Source organism: Protopterus annectens, chromosome 17.part0 (assembly GCF_019279795.1).
Source record: "Protopterus annectens isolate FY-2018-M chromosome 17.part0, PAN1.0, whole genome shotgun sequence".
Lineage (NCBI taxonomy): Eukaryota > Metazoa > Chordata > Ceratodontiformes > Protopteridae > Protopterus > Protopterus annectens.
In genome coordinates this window covers 450,245,791-450,264,030 of record NC_056751.1, presented here as the reverse complement: position 1 = coordinate 450,264,030, position 18,240 = coordinate 450,245,791, and the positions used below count along the sequence as shown (strand labels likewise).

Here is an 18,240-nt window from a genome sequence, read left to right as displayed (position 1 = left end):
AAAATTTCTTCAGGGTTAATACACCTTCTTTGTTCAAATTTTTGTAAACAAAGTCAAAATAATAAAAGGGCAAAGGCCCAAAATCAGGGATACTTTTGAAACATTACCCCAATTTACTTAAAATGTTAATACAACAAACAACGTTGTGGAACTCTTTTTCCACACTCCGAAAATTAACTGTGTGAAAAACTGAGGGGCTGCCAGCCCAGCCAGATAGAATTTTATAAATAATTCTATGGTCATTGTAAATATTAATATAATCCACAGGCTTGTTTCACAAATGTAAAAAGAAAACTATGTTATGTGTTGAGCTTCAAAAATGTAACCACAGTGCACCCTGCTGGAAGAAAGTTGATAAGTAAAGAATTTTACAACTGTGTATCATCTCAAGCTCAGAGACAGGATGTCTGGGCCAATAAATTATTTTTATTGTTTTAAGACCGAGATTATTACTAGGTTTCACATGTAAAGTATCTTTTATTGCAGTAACTTCTTGGCAGGTGCTGATTTCAAAAATAAATGTTAAATTTTACATCCTGTGAGCCTGAGAACTTAAGTAGAGGTACCAAGAATGATGTAATCTGAAATGACTCAGCAGTAACGTGTATTATCAATTTAAGGGCTATCTCAGAAAGTAAGGATAGCATTTTGTATTTGTCTTCAGACCTGTTAACAACTCACCAGCACTGTACCTTGCTCTGTAAGTAAAGTTATTTAGATCTTAGTATTTCTCTTAGGGACAAAAATATAGCCAGATTAGTCTAGCTGTTTCCTATATTTATGTCAGACTGTCCTACAATATTGTTTTAAAGTAATTTCCTGTGATTTCTGAACTATCTGTTATCACTGTGTTGAATGGATGAGTAGTCTATTGTGTTTTTATTATTTATTATTACATATTTTAAATCTTTTAACTGTGTCTGGTTTGTGTGTAGAGAATTTTAAGCTCTTAAGAGTACTTGCATGTATTTGGTGACACTGTATAGACCACTCCTAAATAGCCTTCAATCTTAGCAACACTTACCAATTGGATAATAATATCATTGCACAGTAGAATTGGATACCCTTTGGTAAGAGCCTTTATAGTAGCTGATAAGGGTAGTTGGTGGCAGTTGTACTACCTGATAGTCTGGGCAGAAGGGGGCATAGCTGAAGAACCTGTGCCAGCCTTTCCCTGGAGTGTCTGTGTGTTTATATATAACTCATATCTCAAAGTGTGTGTGTGTCAGCTACTTGGGCAGGGACATGAAGCACTGGTTGGACAGAGAGAGTGCTGGAGATTTTGGCTTGACCACTCGGCTGAGATCTGTACCCTACAGCTGTGCCAGTGGGTAGTCTTATTGGGGATCTGGAGAGAAAGGGAGAAACCAGCCCCAGACTGACTGTGATCTGTGTGTGCTCTTAAGGGAAATTGTACTTTACTGCATGTGTACTTGTTATCCTCCCAATGTGGACACCCCTCACTGGTGTTTGTGTGTAGAGATATTTAAGCCCTTAAGGGTACTTGCATGTATTTGGTGACACTGTATAGGCCACTCCTAAATAGCCTTCAAGTCTTAGTCAGACTTACCAATTGGATAATAATAACATTGCACAGTGGAATTGGACACCCTTTGGTAAGGGCCTTTATAGTAGCTAATAAGGGTGGTTGGTGGCAGTCGGTACTACCTTATAATCTGGACAGAAGGGGGCATAGCTTGAGAACTTCTACAGCCTTTCCCTGGAGTGTCTGTGTGTTTGTATATAAGTCATATCTCAAAGTGTGTGTGTGTGTGTGTGTGTGTGTGTGTGTGTGTGTGTGTGTGTGTGTGTGTGTGTGTGTGTGTGTGTGTGTGTGTGTGTGTGTGTGTCAGCTACTTGGGGAGGGATACAAACCCCTGGTTGGACAGAAAAGGTGCTGGAGGTTTTGGCTTGACCACTCGGCTGAGATCTGTCCCCCTATAGCTGTGCCAGTAGGGAGTCTAATTGTGGAGCTGGAGAGAAAGGGAGAAACCAGCCCTAGACTGACTGTTATCTCTGTGTGGTTTTAAGGGAAATTGTACTTTACTGTGTGTGTACTTGTTATGCTCCCAATATGGACACCCCTCACTGGTGCTAATGTTGAGGATCGAAGCTCCTTGATAACTGGGCCAGTGCACAGGTGTCACAAACTGCACAGTTTCAACTGAAAGTTAACAGTAAATGTTCAGTCAGTAAATAATGAAACACTGTTAAAATGTTATTTATATATCTGTGTAGGTAGGTAGACAGACAGATGGATAGATAAATACATAGGGAGATTAGATAGATAGATAGATAGATAGATAGATAGATAGATAGATAGATAGATAGATAGATAGATGTTGATACACATATTGAAGTATAGTCTGTTCTAACCATACCAGCATCCACCTAAACTATTAAGTTATACAAATATCTTATTATCATAGGATCATAGGAAGTTACAAGGCTAATGGCCATAGGGCCCTTACAAGCCTAGAAATTTCTATCATAATTTCCATGATCAGCACCTGATGCCTGTGTCCAAGAAGGACACAAGTGGAAACTCTGAGTGAATTTACGGTGACCCATCCAATCATCCAGACTGCATTTGAAGCGGGCCAATGAAGTGCTCTGTTTGACATGAAGTGGAAGTCTGTTCCAAAGGTGTGATAACCTCTGGGAGACAAATCTGTCCCTCTATCAGGTTTTGTTAATGTCTCATACCAGGTTACGGTCTTTAGAGCAAGTAATCTGTGTACCATTTCACTTGCGGATATGCAGCATTTCCAGTAAAGCAGTGTCAGAGATTGCTTTATGTGCAAGACAGAGATTGCTTCTGAGTAATTTGTATGAAATAGAATAAAGTGACAGTGATTTCAGATGATTCACATAGAACAGATTCTGAAGACATTTCATTTTCCTTGTGAGGAACCTTTATGGTTCCTTCAGCTGTTGTAGGTGCCTGGAAAGGTATATACCAAAAGGGGCATTGTACTCAATTATTAGCCTGATGAGAGAAGAGTACAAGGAGGTTATAACTTCTTTTTTTCAAGAGGGAATGCCCTTATTTATGAGATGAGCAATATAGAATACCCTTCTTACCACTATGGAGACATGGTGATCAAAGGTAAGATTGCTGTCAACCTGTGTGCTGAGGTCTCTCACCACTGACTGTGTACTTATGTGTTGCAATTGATGTGGTAGTTAGCAAGAACATTGCTTTATCCAAAAGGATGATAATATGTATTTTTGCATTGAGTCTAAGGCCATGAGTATGGCACCAATCATTTGTTTGTGTAAGACCCTCTTGTAGGATGTTGTCAGCCACAAACCTTTAATTCTTGCTTGTAACTTCAGAGAAATAGATTCCAAAAAAGTAGAGGTCACAGGATTGATCCCTGTGGAACAGCACTGGTTACAGATCTCCTGTTAGAGGTGGATTCCCCTATTGTGACTATATGTGTTCTATGAGTGAGCCGGTTAGCAACCCAACTAATGATATAAGTGTCGATACATAGCTGGGTGAGTTTTTCAATTATGCCTGAGCGGGGGATAGTGTTAAAAGCCTTGGCTAAGTCTAGGTAGGCTGTATGCACAGATTTCTCCTCATGCAGGGCCTTGGTGACTGTCTCAGAGAAGTTCTCCAGGTATAACATGCATGATCTCCCTTTGACAAATCCAAACTGAGTAGGGTCAAGTGTTTGGAGATTGCTTATATCTTTGTTGATAAGGTCCATGATGATTCACTCCGCCATGGCCTTGCAGTTAAGGCTAGTCAGCTGGGTAGAAACTGGTGCATAGACTATGATTGTAAAGAGTACCCAGTGGTGTTGCTAATTCTTGTTAGAGCCCATGTAGGACGCAACCTGGGATGTCATCAGGTCCCATAGATACTGTGTTTTAGGCCTTAGAGAGTGTTTATGACCTGCTCTTTAGAGATATAAGGTAGGGGAGAGGTGGTAGGGATGTCATGGGGTACGTGTGGCAAGGAAGGGGGAGTGAAGTTATCACAGAACCTGTCAGACAACAGGTTAGCTATGTCCACAGGCTCACTATATGTGGTATCATTAACTACCAGTTCAGCACAAATCTGGGCCTTTACTTTTAGGTTACGGATGTCACAAAAGAATGCCTTATTGCTGTCCTTAGTCATAGAAGCTAATTTGGATTCATAGTTTGCATTGGAGGACTTCACAAGAAGTCTTATTTGCTTGATTAAGCTGAGGAGGGAGTGTTTCTAGTTTAGGGCCCACTCCCTCTTACTCTTAGACAGCAATTTCTTCCTCTTGTTGTAAAGCCTCTTAATGGCAATTGTCCAGCAGGCAGGTTTGATGTTCCTTGAGGAGGTTGTTTTGTTCCTATCAGGTACAGCCAGATCAATGCAGTTATACAGGTGTTTGTATAAAGCATTGGTGTAGAATTCTGCATAGTTGCCAATTCCATCAGGGGGGTGAAGTGAACTGATTTATACCATCTCATAAGATGGTATAATCTGGTTTGGAGTCGTTTTTAGTTTAATTGCTGCTGGTGGGGGCAGGAGTGATAGTTACTTTGAATGAGACTGATTTCTGGTCAGATCTCACCAGGGAAAACCTCACAGTGGGTGGTGTTGCAGTGGTCAACCATATTGGCAAGCACCAGATCCAGGATGATGGCACCCCTTGTGGAGGTGTCGAACAGCTGGTCCAGGTCATTGGAGTTAACAAATTAAGGGAAAGTAAGTTTGAGCACGAGTAATTTACCCAGTCAATCTATGGGTAGTTAAAGTAGCCCAAAACCATGGTGTTCAGATGTATCTTGATAGACTCAAGTAGATCCAAACAGGCAGAGTGGGTGTCCTGATTTGTGGAGGGGGTCCTGTAGCTGGTAATGGCTTAAATAGGTATCCTACCAACAGTTAATTGCACCTGAAGTATGAATATTGATACACTGCCCTGCGGGGGTGCTCACCACTGCCTCAAACCAGGTCTCCTTGCCTGTACAAATATGTGCATCGTCCAAGATAAGGAATGCTTTGAGTGAGTGCAGTTTCATGTTTAGAATCCTAGCATTTAGCAGTATAACCTTGAGGTTGTTTTTAGATGGAGTTTTTATGTCAGGAATTTTATCCTTCAGATACTGCCTACAAAAGGCACTATGGGGGTGGGAAGAGCCTTAGCCAGTAGCCAAAATCCCATGGGTGACAGATGAAGATCATCTCAGGCAAATCATCCAGGTCATTGATCATGTCATCCCAAGCTGACAGATTCTGGATCCCCTTAGCATAACAGCAGAAACTAACCCAAGAAAGAAAGTCAGTCATTTTCTGTTTGTAGTGAGGCATTATCCTAGGTAAAGCTTAAATGCTCCATAAAGCTTAAGGTAAATAAAGCTGTGATTGAGTGGTGATTTTATGAACACTGTTAAGTCAAACTATCTTTCAATTGCATAAAAACAAACCCATAACTAACATTTTATAAAACGCATAACTAACATTTTATTCCTTTGCACTTTCTTTTGTGTAAACCATCTACAACAGCAACACATACATGGCAAACTCCTGTATCACCAAACTTAAAGCAATTATTTTTAAGTCACTGCACCTTGTAGCAAGGACAATCTACAGAGTGATGAAATGCATTCTGGCTCTTGAACATCAAACATCTAATTGAAAGCATATTGCTATAATAATAGACACTATCATAGTGCAGATATAATAACATGTATTGATCACACTTATAATCAGCTTATCATCCTGATAAAAAGTATAACTTTTAATATTGTGAATGACCTTGACAATTTTGTCTCACTAAGCAGTAAAATGTGATGCAGCACTATAGTTCTGGATATTGTTTCATTAACAATAAAAACTTTATTAAAGTTTTCCGTTTAGTAAATGGAGAGACAGGGACACTGTATACTTAAAGGAAAAATCAATTAATCTTTTCTTGAAAAATAGTAGTTAATAGTTCTTCCATATTTTCTGTTCAACAACTTTCAACAAATGTGAGAAAAAGCATCACATGATTCAGTATTTCTCTGCAGTACTTGTGGACTATGTTCATTAAAGTTGTCAGACTTCTCTTCAGTGCAAAACATTATCCTTACAAGATGAGATTGATGAATGTTTCTGTTATTTAGCAAAAAAATACAAGTCCATTATAACTAATGGCACAATTATGCTATTAGTAAGGTGGGAGAATCAAATTCATGAAACTTCAAAACTGCAGGGTATCACATAGTATATTAGAACATAAAATATTCATACGTTTTTGCTGAAAAGTAACCGGCCATGACCCAATAGAAAGATAAAGCTTTGACTTCATGACTGCATTATCTAAAAAAAAAAAAAAAAAAAAAAAGACATAACTTCATTTATTCTTTCCTGTTTTACCGCTCCATATGAAAACAAAATACTCTTCATGCTTTTGTGCCACATATTATGGCAGAGTACAGCCAAGCACCTCTTTAGTATTTCTTTTCATGCTCCAAACCCTTGCTTTTTGGCTAGGCTTATTGGCTGGGTCTAACCTTCTCCCATGTCAGCACTGAGCCTTCTCAGTTACACATTGCAGAGTACATAAAATGTAACTATTATTTAAATGAACTGATGCAGAAGAATATTTGTGAGTTAGTATAACACCCACATTAGTGTGTGGTGTACCAGAGAAATTCACCATTGTGCCACAAATACTGGTGGTGGGATTCATGAACCACACACTGTAAATGGTGCAAATAACCTTTATGGGTGTTATAAATATCCCTCATCAAGAGCAGTACATTTGGTCATTACAGAAGAAATAGTGGTGACCCTAGTTATAATCAGTGACCATTGTCATTATGAGTGATGGGATGAAGCAGGATCCAGTGTAATAAGCCATTTTTTTTTTTTTTTTTTCATTGTGAGTGATGAGGATTAGCACTGGCCAGTGTAGAGGGTGACACAATAGTATATGCACTGCATTATTCTAATAGTTGGTTATGAAGGGCAGTCCTCAATAGTGGACCATGTAATATACAAAGAGTTGGACAGAGGAAGGGAGACATACCAAGATAGTGAGGTTTGAATTTTTCTGAGGGTCAGGAGTCTTAATGGAATTGCCCTTAAACAAGAAACAGCACTATATACTGCATTATTCAGAGATACAGACAGAGGTCTACTTCTAAATTTCAAACTTTAAAAACATCAAATTACTTACGGTCAAGACCATAAGATCGAAGTTTTGAAACTTGAAAATTTAAATTAAAAAAATACAAACAAAAAAAACTTTTTTTTTTTTTTTATTTTAGTAGGGGCTTAAGCCCCTCTGCACCGTCCAAACCAGCTGTAAATGAAATATAGTAACTCCAAGATCACACTACAGAGAGGAAAACAGCAAATATACCATTTCATGGTGTATGGCAGTCTCCATATAAATGGTTTGAAGTTTCAAAACTTAGATCTTATGGTTTCGACCATAAGTAATTTGATGTTTTGAAAGTTCAAAATTTAGAAGTAGTCCCACAGACGGAGGGAGGCCAGTGTCCTCAGACAATGACTACATTAAGACCAACACAAAGAAAAGCCATTAACATTATGCAAGCACTTATTTGGTAAAGAAGAGAGGTGTTCCTGCACATCTTCAGAAACACTGTGCAGGTTAGGAATTTATACACATAGCGGCTGTGTACTATACAACATTGTATCTCCAAACAAAAGAGTCATTATGCAAAAAGACAAAGAAAAAAGAATACTTTTACAATCTGATAAAATTAAGCCCAAGCAGCACCTCCAGTCACAGTAGGTATCCCGTTAATTTTGCTTTCAGTACACAGTGTCATCTGAATCACAATCACTTCCTACCAGCAATGTTTACACAGAAGAATCAACCAGACGTGAATCCTAGCCCATGTAAACCCCTTTTGTAACATGGCGAAATATGAAGTATGCATCTTTATCTGAAAAATTCAGTCCTTCTCATAGGCAAGCTGAAAGAAATTTGTTTAAACTATTGCAAGAGCAGAGTATCCTTCCCAGATACTAGGTTAGATTTTTCTAGCACATGTGCTACAAGGAGTGTTGTCTTTTGGTATTATGTAGAATTAAATAAGGTCAGTCAAGAAAACAGCTATGAGCTGTGTAACAGAAGTTCTTTGTGTTATTGAATGGCTATTAAATCTCACAGTTTTACTGTTAAATTATTTTTTCAGTGACTGCTCCCTGTGTATCTTCAGCATTGGGGCCTACACCCCACATTAATAATGATAACTGAAATCGCTGCATCTCTGAATAAAAATGTGAGTTGTCTGGTGCACTGCAGTCTCAACCTTAAAAATAAATATATGCATATTTCTGATCAGTCATAAGTGACTTGCAGTTAAGCCTGCCACACCAGGTATTTCATGATTGCAGTATGTCTCTTTCTAGAAATAATTAACCTAATTAGACTAATCATTTATAATTAAAATGCCAGTAGTCCCGTTCTCAAAATATGTAGCCATTATGATGAAATTACTAGCAGCATAACTGGATTATGCATGCACAGCCATTAAAAGGATGACATACCACATGTTCCTCAGACCACAGAACCTTTAATCTTATAGTAAGAAAAAAATAAACATGTACAAAAAAAAAAAAAAGAAACCAAGTCATTAATTAGTCTGCACAAAGGGTGTTTGCTGGACAATAGTAGCTTAAATTGTGTAACAGCAAAATATTATACAAATGTATTAAAATGTTATATTCATTAAGAAAATACAGTATTCTAAAAGCAAGACTGTGGAGCTGAGGGCAATTTTAAAAGCAGTACTGCAAAAGAAATGTTCTAAATTAGGTCGAGACCATGTGACTTTTCAAGACAGTGACAGGGTAATGCTGCCTCTTTCAGCCAAGTTGATTTCACTAGCTGTCAGTGTACAGATGTCTGGTGTTTAGGTACATGCAAGTCAGCACGATGTGCAGTGAGCCATGTTCATTCATTTTTGCCAGTTCAGCTCCGTTGATCTGTCACTCAAATTACAGTAAGCATTACCATTCATTTAGGTTCTATGGTAAAGTAAATCTAGACAAGTAATGTTGCATCAAATCAATTCATTGGTGTTGTTAGAGTCCTAAGCACTGTTAACCAGACTTTTGATTTTAAATTTTGATCAATTCTTGCTTTAGGCATTTTTCCTGAAATTTCACAAATTATATTTGCTGCTGTTCCATGCAGAGTTAATTTCAATTGTTTGTGAAATTTGCAGTTTTATGATGCAAGGTATACAACAGGAAGTCATGCCATTTAACCTATTCTTTAAAAATGTATTTTTAGGCAAAATAATAAATAAATAAAAATAAAAAAAAAAGATGCCAGTGGAAAGAAACCTGTGCAGAGTCTCCCACTGGAAAGTAATGCTCAAATAATAGCATTATAATTCCTGAACAAGAATTTTAGTGCCAGCTTTCACTATTGCATTCATACAGTTATGAAGAAATGAAGATGATGGTTTCACACTAGAAATCCTCAGACATTTTGTTAGATGTTAGTGGCAGACTCCAGATGCCAAAATCCAAATATTTTTTTTTTCCTAACACAAAATCTGAATCATCACATACAACTGCATGAAAAAGAAAACCGTTTACACCAATAGTTCTGCCATCAACAATGATTTAAATGAATTGATATGCTACAGTTGCACATAAAATGGATTATTTCTGTTTTAAGCCTCCAGTGAGGTTTTCAGCTTTCTTTGTATAAAGAGCTCAAGGTCATAAACTTCAAAATCACCAACTGAAAAAAAAAATTCAAAAATTCACGTTCTTGCTTTACCAGAAAGAACAGTGGATCAATCAAGTGTTCCTGGTTGTCTGATTTATTTTAAGTCTTTGTCTTTGTATATGCATAAAGATTTATTTTCATCATGATCAGACATTTTTTTCTTTTTCCTCTTTTTTTCTACAGCCAGGCTTCCCATTGCTTAATAAGGTTGCATGTTGCATTAAGAATGCAGTACTGTATTATCACAGTATAATTTTAATGACTGTAAAGCTAGATTGTTGCTTGCGGAGATAATCAAAATGTTCAGGCTCTCTGAAATAAAGGTAAGGACATACCTTTCACTACTTCAGATCTCACCAGACACTGATCTTGTATAATTATATAACTACGTATATTTAACAACCATTCCGTCTACAGCTGTTCGGTTAAAGCCCGCTGTATTGTGACTAGACTTATTTCTAAGGGTGACCACTTTAAGTACTTGTCTTATGACCTGTTGTTGACTAAACTTGAACTCATGGTGTGCGTGTTTGTTTATAGGTCTAATAAATTTCATCTACCAACTCATTTGTCAACCACAAAAGGTGGATGTTGGCAGACTTCAATGCATGCAGTGAGCAACAATATCACTGCATGCAAAACACAGAATAAATCATTATTTTTGTAGGGGGCAAGTCCCCCTGCACCACTTGTGAATTATATATATGTAATCCAAGATCACACAGTGTTGTGGAAAAGGCATGTTTCCTAACACAGAGAATTGTGCATTGTGACACACATGAGAACTGTCTGTGTAGACAACCAAATTTTGCTTTCTAAGCAGATGTCAACCAAACATGAATTTGATGATATTCATCTCTACACCATACATAGATATGCACGTGTATGTGTTTCTGTGTGTGTGTGTGTGTGTGTGTGTGTGTGTGTGTGTGTGTGTGTGTGTGTGTGTGTGTACATATGCCTCACAATAAATGGAAACAATAATATCCAAAAAGAAATGTTGAAGCCTAAGTAACAAATTTTAAAAAAATTCTAAAAATTGGAATTGACTAAAATATACTCTAAAACAAGTGCTTTTGCAGGGGGGGGCTCACAGTACTTAATGACTGCACAGTACTTACCAAAACCCTGCAGTTCCACACAAAATGGGATAGAAAATCATGATCTACACATTACATTATATGAGCTTATACCTAGACCATACACATTACATACTTAGAATAAGTTTTGTTCACAAACATTCTTAATTTATAACAAGCAGTTTTCTGTCTTCCAGTATTCCCTGTTCTGTATTAGATACATAAAAAAAGACATACAAACATACACATATATGTGAGCCTGTGTGTGTGCGTGTGTGTGTGTGTGTGTGTGTGTGTGTGTGTGTGTGTGTGTGTGTGTGTGAGTATATAGATACATAGTATATATGTTTAAATATATATATATATATATATACATATATATTTATATATATATATATATATATATATATATATATATATATATATATATATATATATATATATATATATATATATATATATATATATATATATAAAATTCCCTTTCAGCTGATCAAGTTTTCAGAAATTTGAAATTCATATGGTTGAGTGGTTGAGACCATATGATCAGTATTTTTGAGAACTCAAAACCTTTGAATGGGGATTGTGGTACAACGAGGATCAGGACATTTACCCTTTTCTTCACTGTAGTGCAGTCTCAGACTTGGTATATATAATTTGCAGAGGTTTTGAGAAGTATGGGGGGCTTGCCCCTGCATAAACAGCATGTCTGTTTTTTTTTTGGATGTTCGAGTTTTCGGAAACTTGATAATACAATCTCGTCCATAGGAATTTCCAGTTTCTGAAAACTTGACCATCTGACACACATATATATATATATATATATATATATATATATATATATATAGATAGATAGATATAGATATATAGCATTATGCCTGAGATGTGAAAATAAATTGTATAAATGAAAGGAGGGATAGTGTAAAATGGCCAGGCAATCAGTGAGTAAACGAGAAAACTTTAATGAAACAATAAATTCAGATAAAAGATAGGCGCTTGCGTACCTGCTCTGGGTACTTTATTAGATTTCCACAGGGTATGTTTGTAAATTCAGATATAGGATATTGGACATGCTGCGCTGAATATAAAGGAAATAAAAGCAGAAGTGTAAAGGGTTTGCAACTTGGGAGGAGCTCTGGACTGAAGACATCAGTTCCTACTAACTGTCTGGAGAAAGACCGTTGGGAGGTTTACCTCAGTGTTGGAAGAATGAAGTACATTTGCTTGGTATGTGTGGAAGCTGTTAGGAAAAGAGACCCTACCAGTATGTCAGAGTATGTGCATTTTTTTATTTTAAAGAGGGGAGATGTAAATTCTTTTTTCTTATCTGAATGATGTTAAAATCGATAATTACTTTGGGGAAATGCTGTGAACCTTCACTGACTGAATGTTCTGTCTGTTCCATATGGCTTCAGAATCATCTACGCCAGCTTTCTTTTCACTGAGGAGTCTTGGGACAGAGCACCCACACTTTGTGATGCTGGGGACTCATTTGTTGTGAAAGGTTTTAAATGGGTCAAATAAGGAAGTAGGACAGGTTGTTAGAAAACTGGGTGTCAGGAAGTCGTCATCAGTATATGAAAACCTACCGAAATAAAAATGTAAGAGAAAGTGGATATTAAGACCTACTGTAGTGGTTCATATCAGTAGGAGTAAGAGGTTGTTAGCAGTGGTAAATGCAAGAAAATAAATGTAGCATGTATGGAGACAGGGTGGTGTTCAGTGAACGGAATGCAAGCTAATAAGAGAAATGAGAATATAACTAAAGTATTTATATAGTTGTAGCAGATGGTTCATATGTGTTACTATTCATTACTGTTCATTCTGTTTATTACTTAAAAGTGAGTTATGTGACATCATATCAGGAAAAGATTGCAGAGAATTATAGTATTCCTTAAATGTATTATAAGAAATGAGCATGGTCCTGAATGTTGCAGCATTCTTATGACATTCTACTCTACTGGGCAGGTACTGACTAGCTCATACCCTTTATATCGAGTATTAATACTCAAATAGATACTTTCAACAGATAAGAAGACAATGACCTGTATAGTCCTGAAGGCAGGTGCTATAACAACAGTGTGGATAAATGTGGACAACTTTATATAAATATTGGTTTGTTTTAAATGCTAATGGAGCATGTCAGTTTCCTAACCAGGCAAAACCATTTAGAGATAAAGACAGCAGCAGGTAAAATGAGAAACACTGGCTACAAAATAGTCTAGCTAATAGCATACATTTTTTCCATTTCCTCTGTAATGTAGGAGAAAAAAGCATCTCTTAGTAGGAAGCGAACCTGAGAACCAAGTGAGCTGAGACAGCAGTGCTAACAGCTGTGCTTTTGTGCTGCTGTTATTCCATTCATATTAAACAAAAATTAAGTGAGTGCAGCACAAATATATGGGTGTCTACCTCAGCAGATGTTGCTATTTTTATTGAAGAATGGATTTCTTTAGGTGTGTGCATGGATTATTCCAGTTACACTTGGTATTTATGACTTAGTCATTGCTTATACTGCACTGCATTCCCCATTGCCCTTAGCAATTCATTCTAGGTCACAGGATGGTGAACAGTGCATAGACAATTCATATTCTGAACTAGTTTGAGAAATAGGCAACTTTGTTACTTAATGTCCATTTGTTTTCTATTTAGATTTTTAAAAACGGGAAGCAGTTTTTGAAAACTGAGAATTACCGTCACTGAAATAATAATAAATTTACAGGGTATATTAAAAGTTAGAAAATGTATTGCTGAATAACCACTGCAGATTGTTAATGACATCTCCTGTCTTATATCTCATTCTTTATAATGGAATATTAGAACTCTCAGAATATATCCTGTTTCAGTGATCTTCACATCTTTAGCAGTATACATATGAAGATGGAAAAATGCTGTGTATCTTTAATCATTTGATTTTCCTAAGTTTAATACTGTATGTTCTCTGCAAGAAATCTTAACTATATTCTCTTCTGATTATGAATTACTCTGTATTTTATGGTTCTTGTACATTTCTACTGACTTTTATATTTGGATCTTGGATGTATGTATGGAAGTTTTCATCCTGGACATCAGCAGAATATGGGTTCAGTCTTGTTGGTCTTTTACGGTTACCAAATTTAAATAAATCATTAAGTAAGGTGGTTATATAAAGTTATGCTATCACACGGCATTTAACTGTACTGCTTTATTAATCATGTCTGTTTAGGTTTCTGCTTTTGGGGAAAATATATGGTCCCTTTGTCTATTGAGACACATATATTTATTGAATATTTTTCTAATAAAACTGTGTTGGAACTGTATATATATATATAAAAAAAAAAGATAAACGGTGTTGTGTTTCCAATTTGCTTATTTATATAAAACCATACATGTCACACTTTGAAAATGATATTGTATGTAGGAATTTAATGGAAGGATTGATACTTGGGAGTAAGAGACTAATTAGGATTATCCTTGTCTTTCAGATTACTGGAACTACTGGATCTCAAGAAGGACCAACTTCCAGTAAATTATGAATGTTGAACAAGATGACATTACGTCCACAGCAGATGATGATAGGTCCTAGGTTTAACAGGGCCCTATTTGACCCCCTGCTTGTGGTGTTGTTGGCTCTTCAACTTCTTGTTGTAACTGGCTTTGTTAGAGCTCAGACCTGTCCTTCTGTCTGTTCCTGTACCAACCAGTTTAGTAAAGTGATTTGTACAAGAAGAAGCTTAAGAGAAGTTCCTGATGGTATTTCCACCAACACACGATACTTGAACCTTCAAGATAACCAGATCCACACTATAAAAGTTGACAGTTTCAAGCATCTGAGGCATCTTGAAATATTGCAGCTAAGTAGGAACCACATTAGGACAATTGAAATTGGAGCCTTTAATGGCTTAGCTAACCTTAACACTTTGGAACTTTTTGACAATCGTCTTACTACAATTCCTAATGGGGCATTTGAATATTTGTCAAAACTGAAAGAACTTTGGCTGAGGAACAATCCTATTGAAAGTATTCCTTCTTATGCATTTAATCGGATACCTTCCTTGAGAAGGTTGGATTTAGGGGAGCTGAAGAGACTTTCTTATATCTCAGAAGGTGCTTTTGAAGGCCTATCAAATTTAAGGTATTTAAATCTTGGGATGTGCAATCTCAGAGACATACCTAATCTTACTCCACTTGTTAAACTGGATGAGCTAGAACTTTCTGGTAACCACTTGGCTGTAATTAGACCAGGTTCTTTCCAGGGTTTAACTCACCTTCAAAAACTGTGGATGATGCATGCCCAAATTCAGATTATTGAAAGGAATGCCTTTGATGACCTGCAGTCATTGGTCGAACTCAATCTGGCACACAACAACTTGTCATTGCTGCCCCATGACCTATTCACACCACTTCATCATCTAGAGAGGGTTCACTTGCATCATAACCCATGGAACTGTAACTGTGATATATTGTGGCTCAGTTGGTGGTTAAAGGAAATGGTACCTTCAAATACAACATGTTGTGCTCGCTGTCATACACCTTCTAGTTTAAAGGGTAGATATATTGGAGAATTAGACCAGAACTATTTTACATGTTATGCTCCTGTAATAGTAGAACCCCCTGCAGACCTCAATGTCACAGTTGGGATGGCGGCTGAACTGAAATGTCGAGCATCTACTGCCTTAACGTCTGTAAGTTGGATTACCCCCAATGGAACAATAATGACTCATGGAGCTTACAAAGTGCGAATATCTGTATTAAATGATGGTACATTAAATTTCACTAATGTAACTGTTCAGGATACAGGGTTATACACATGCATGGTGAGTAATTCAGCTGGAAATACAACAGCTTCAGCAACACTTAATGTTACTGCAACAGAAAACACCAATATCTCATTTTTTACAACTGTAACAGTAGAAACAGTGGAGCCTTCTCTAGATGAAGCAAAAACCACTGAACTAAATGTAGTACCCACACCATCCAGCAGCTGGGAAAACCACAGTGTAACAACCTCTCTAATACCACACAGCACAAGGTCAACAGACAGAACGTTCACCATCCCCATCACAGATGACGGGAAAGATGTCATGCCCGGACTTGATGAGGTCATGAAAACAACAAAGATAATCATTGGCTGTTTTGTGGCTATTACGTTAATGGCAGCAGTAATGCTAATAATCTTTTACAAGATGCGAAAGCAACACCACCGTCAGAACCATCACGCCCCTACAAGGACTGTTGAGATCATTAACGTAGATGAAGAGCTGACAGGAGACACACCAATTGAAAGCCACCTGCCTTTGCCCACTCTTGAACATGAACATCTGAACCATTACAATTCTTATAAAAATCCTTTTAACCACACCTCAGCAGTAAATACAATAAATGCATTGCATAGTTCAGTTCATGAACCATTACTGATTCGGGTGAATTCTAAAGACAATGTACAAGAGACTCAAATCTAAATTAAAAAAGTGGGACAGAAGAAAAGACTTTTTTCAAATGACACAGAGGACTAGGCTAAGACTACTATTTCAAAAAGTGTCTTTACAGAAATCATAAGTTTATTTATTACAAATTCTATTGTGAGCTAACATTTACAATAATGTGTATTCCTCAAAACCTGTTTTCACAGTGCCCAATATATATATATATAAATATATTCATATATATCTATATATTTTTCTCCCATCACCATATTTTTTCATATAATCCCCTAAACCTGTTCCTCACTCAGAGAAACTGGTTTAAGAATTTTTGTTAAAAAATTCTGTTTCACTTTGGGGTTTTTATGGTGATTCTATTAGTGAAATTAAGTATTTTGTCTTTTTTTTTTTTTACTTCACAAACCCTTAAGAGAAGGACAGTAGGGAGTGCAGTATTTGCAGTAATTTTTTGTAAAGCAGTAAGCATCACACACATTTTATTTTCCTAAATCAAACTGCATTTTTTTTATTACCAGGATATCCATTTTTGCAGGGACAAAAATAAGAGGAGCAAGAATGAATTTCTAGTAAACACCTGCCAAGCTATGATCTTTTAAGCAATTCTAGAAACAGAATTTGTAGGTCAAATGTTAAGTAAGATTGCAAATAAAATATTGTCGGTTTTCTGTATTTGGAGTTGCCTTGCTGTCATCCTGTCTTATTTGAAATAAGGGTTGAAAATGCCACTGAAATAAATCTGTCGGGTATGGACATGCTCAAAAATAAATTATGCATTTGAGAATTGTTGTACTTTGGTACAAATGCATACCAAGTCTGTTTCAGATTAACTAAATTTACTCAAAAGTTCAGATTATTAATTAAAAATTGTACTGTCAGTTGCATTGATTTTCAGTAAATTCAGTCAGGTCTTCATCTTCTGCTCTCAGTATATTAATATTTTGAATAATACAGTGGGGAACATTAAATAAGTATACCTGTCCCCCACCAAGGGGACCTTCTTGACAAACTGAAAAGTATAAGATTAGGTTTAAGAAAACCCCAATATCATCAGCAGATTCGAATGGAAATACAGCCGAACTGGTCTTAGTACATCATATGAGCATACCATTCATTTTGAATCCGAAAAAAAAGAAAAAAAAAACTGATGCTCTTTCCTACCAAATAACCATCAGTTTATTTTTATAGTAATGATCATTAAAATAATGATGCACGTGTCTTGTCTATAACATACACAAATACATTTGTAAATTATAGGTTTATTTTTAATAATGTAAAGAAAAGATTAATGCTAAAAGAATCTGGGATATAGAAAGGGGAAGAGTAAAATGTGTCACATACAGGGGAGGAGCAAAATGCATCAACTTGAGTTTTTATTTTTTTTATTTGTTTTTTTTTTTTTCATTTTTAAACTGATCTGACCAGAAGATGGCATCATTTTTATGTCTCCTGAAATATGGTATGTTAGATTGTTCTCTGTATGTTCACATGCAGAATATCATATGAAAAAATATATATATTTTTTCCTTTTGTCATTATCTGAGCTGTTTACAAACATGGCCTGTGTAGCCTGGCGGATCTGTTTGCAATACTTGTAAGGCTACAGTTCAGCCAGAGTGTTTCCTCTCTGTGTCTGCCAGGAAGTCTGTGAGTGACAAATTGTTCTTGTGATATAAAGCAAGTACTTTAAATGGGGTGTCTTACATTTCCTTTCAAAGGCTGTTTCAGAATAAAAAAAAAATATTTTGATGTACAGATCCTTTTTATGTAAATGTGCAGTTAATAAAATTGCCAAAAATATGGATTTTTCTACTTTCTAAAAGGTATTAAAATAAATCCATTATCCTAAGTAACAGTCTGCTGTTTGCAACTTGGATCTGAGTTGAAATCGAGTGCCTTTCTGTTGGTTTTCAGTAGATGCAGGTTAAGAAAATGAAAGCGTGCGAATGCCGTTGACGCTGTCCTGGAGAACAGCATGTCACTATTTTCCTCACTACTGGACAGTTTACGATACCGGGTCACTGTGGGAAAAAATGCAGT

At 36.4% G+C, this 18,240-nt stretch overlaps 1 protein-coding gene across 3 annotated transcripts in view; it reads left to right on the top strand.

Moving 5' to 3' along the window:
- LRRC4C (leucine rich repeat containing 4C) overlaps positions 1-18,000 on the top strand; it is a 3,048,452-nt gene extending 3,030,452 nt beyond the window's left edge. For all 3 annotated transcript variants that reach the window (XM_044058949.1, XM_044058950.1, XM_044058948.1), the window contains one exon: positions 14,245-18,000. In XM_044058949.1, the coding sequence (XP_043914884.1) occupies positions 14,296-16,221 (1,926 nt within the window). In that variant the 5' untranslated portion in view covers positions 14,245-14,295 and the 3' untranslated portion in view covers positions 16,222-18,000. The remainder of the gene's footprint in view (positions 1-14,244) is intronic.
- The last annotated feature ends 240 nt before the right edge of the window (positions 18,001-18,240 follow it).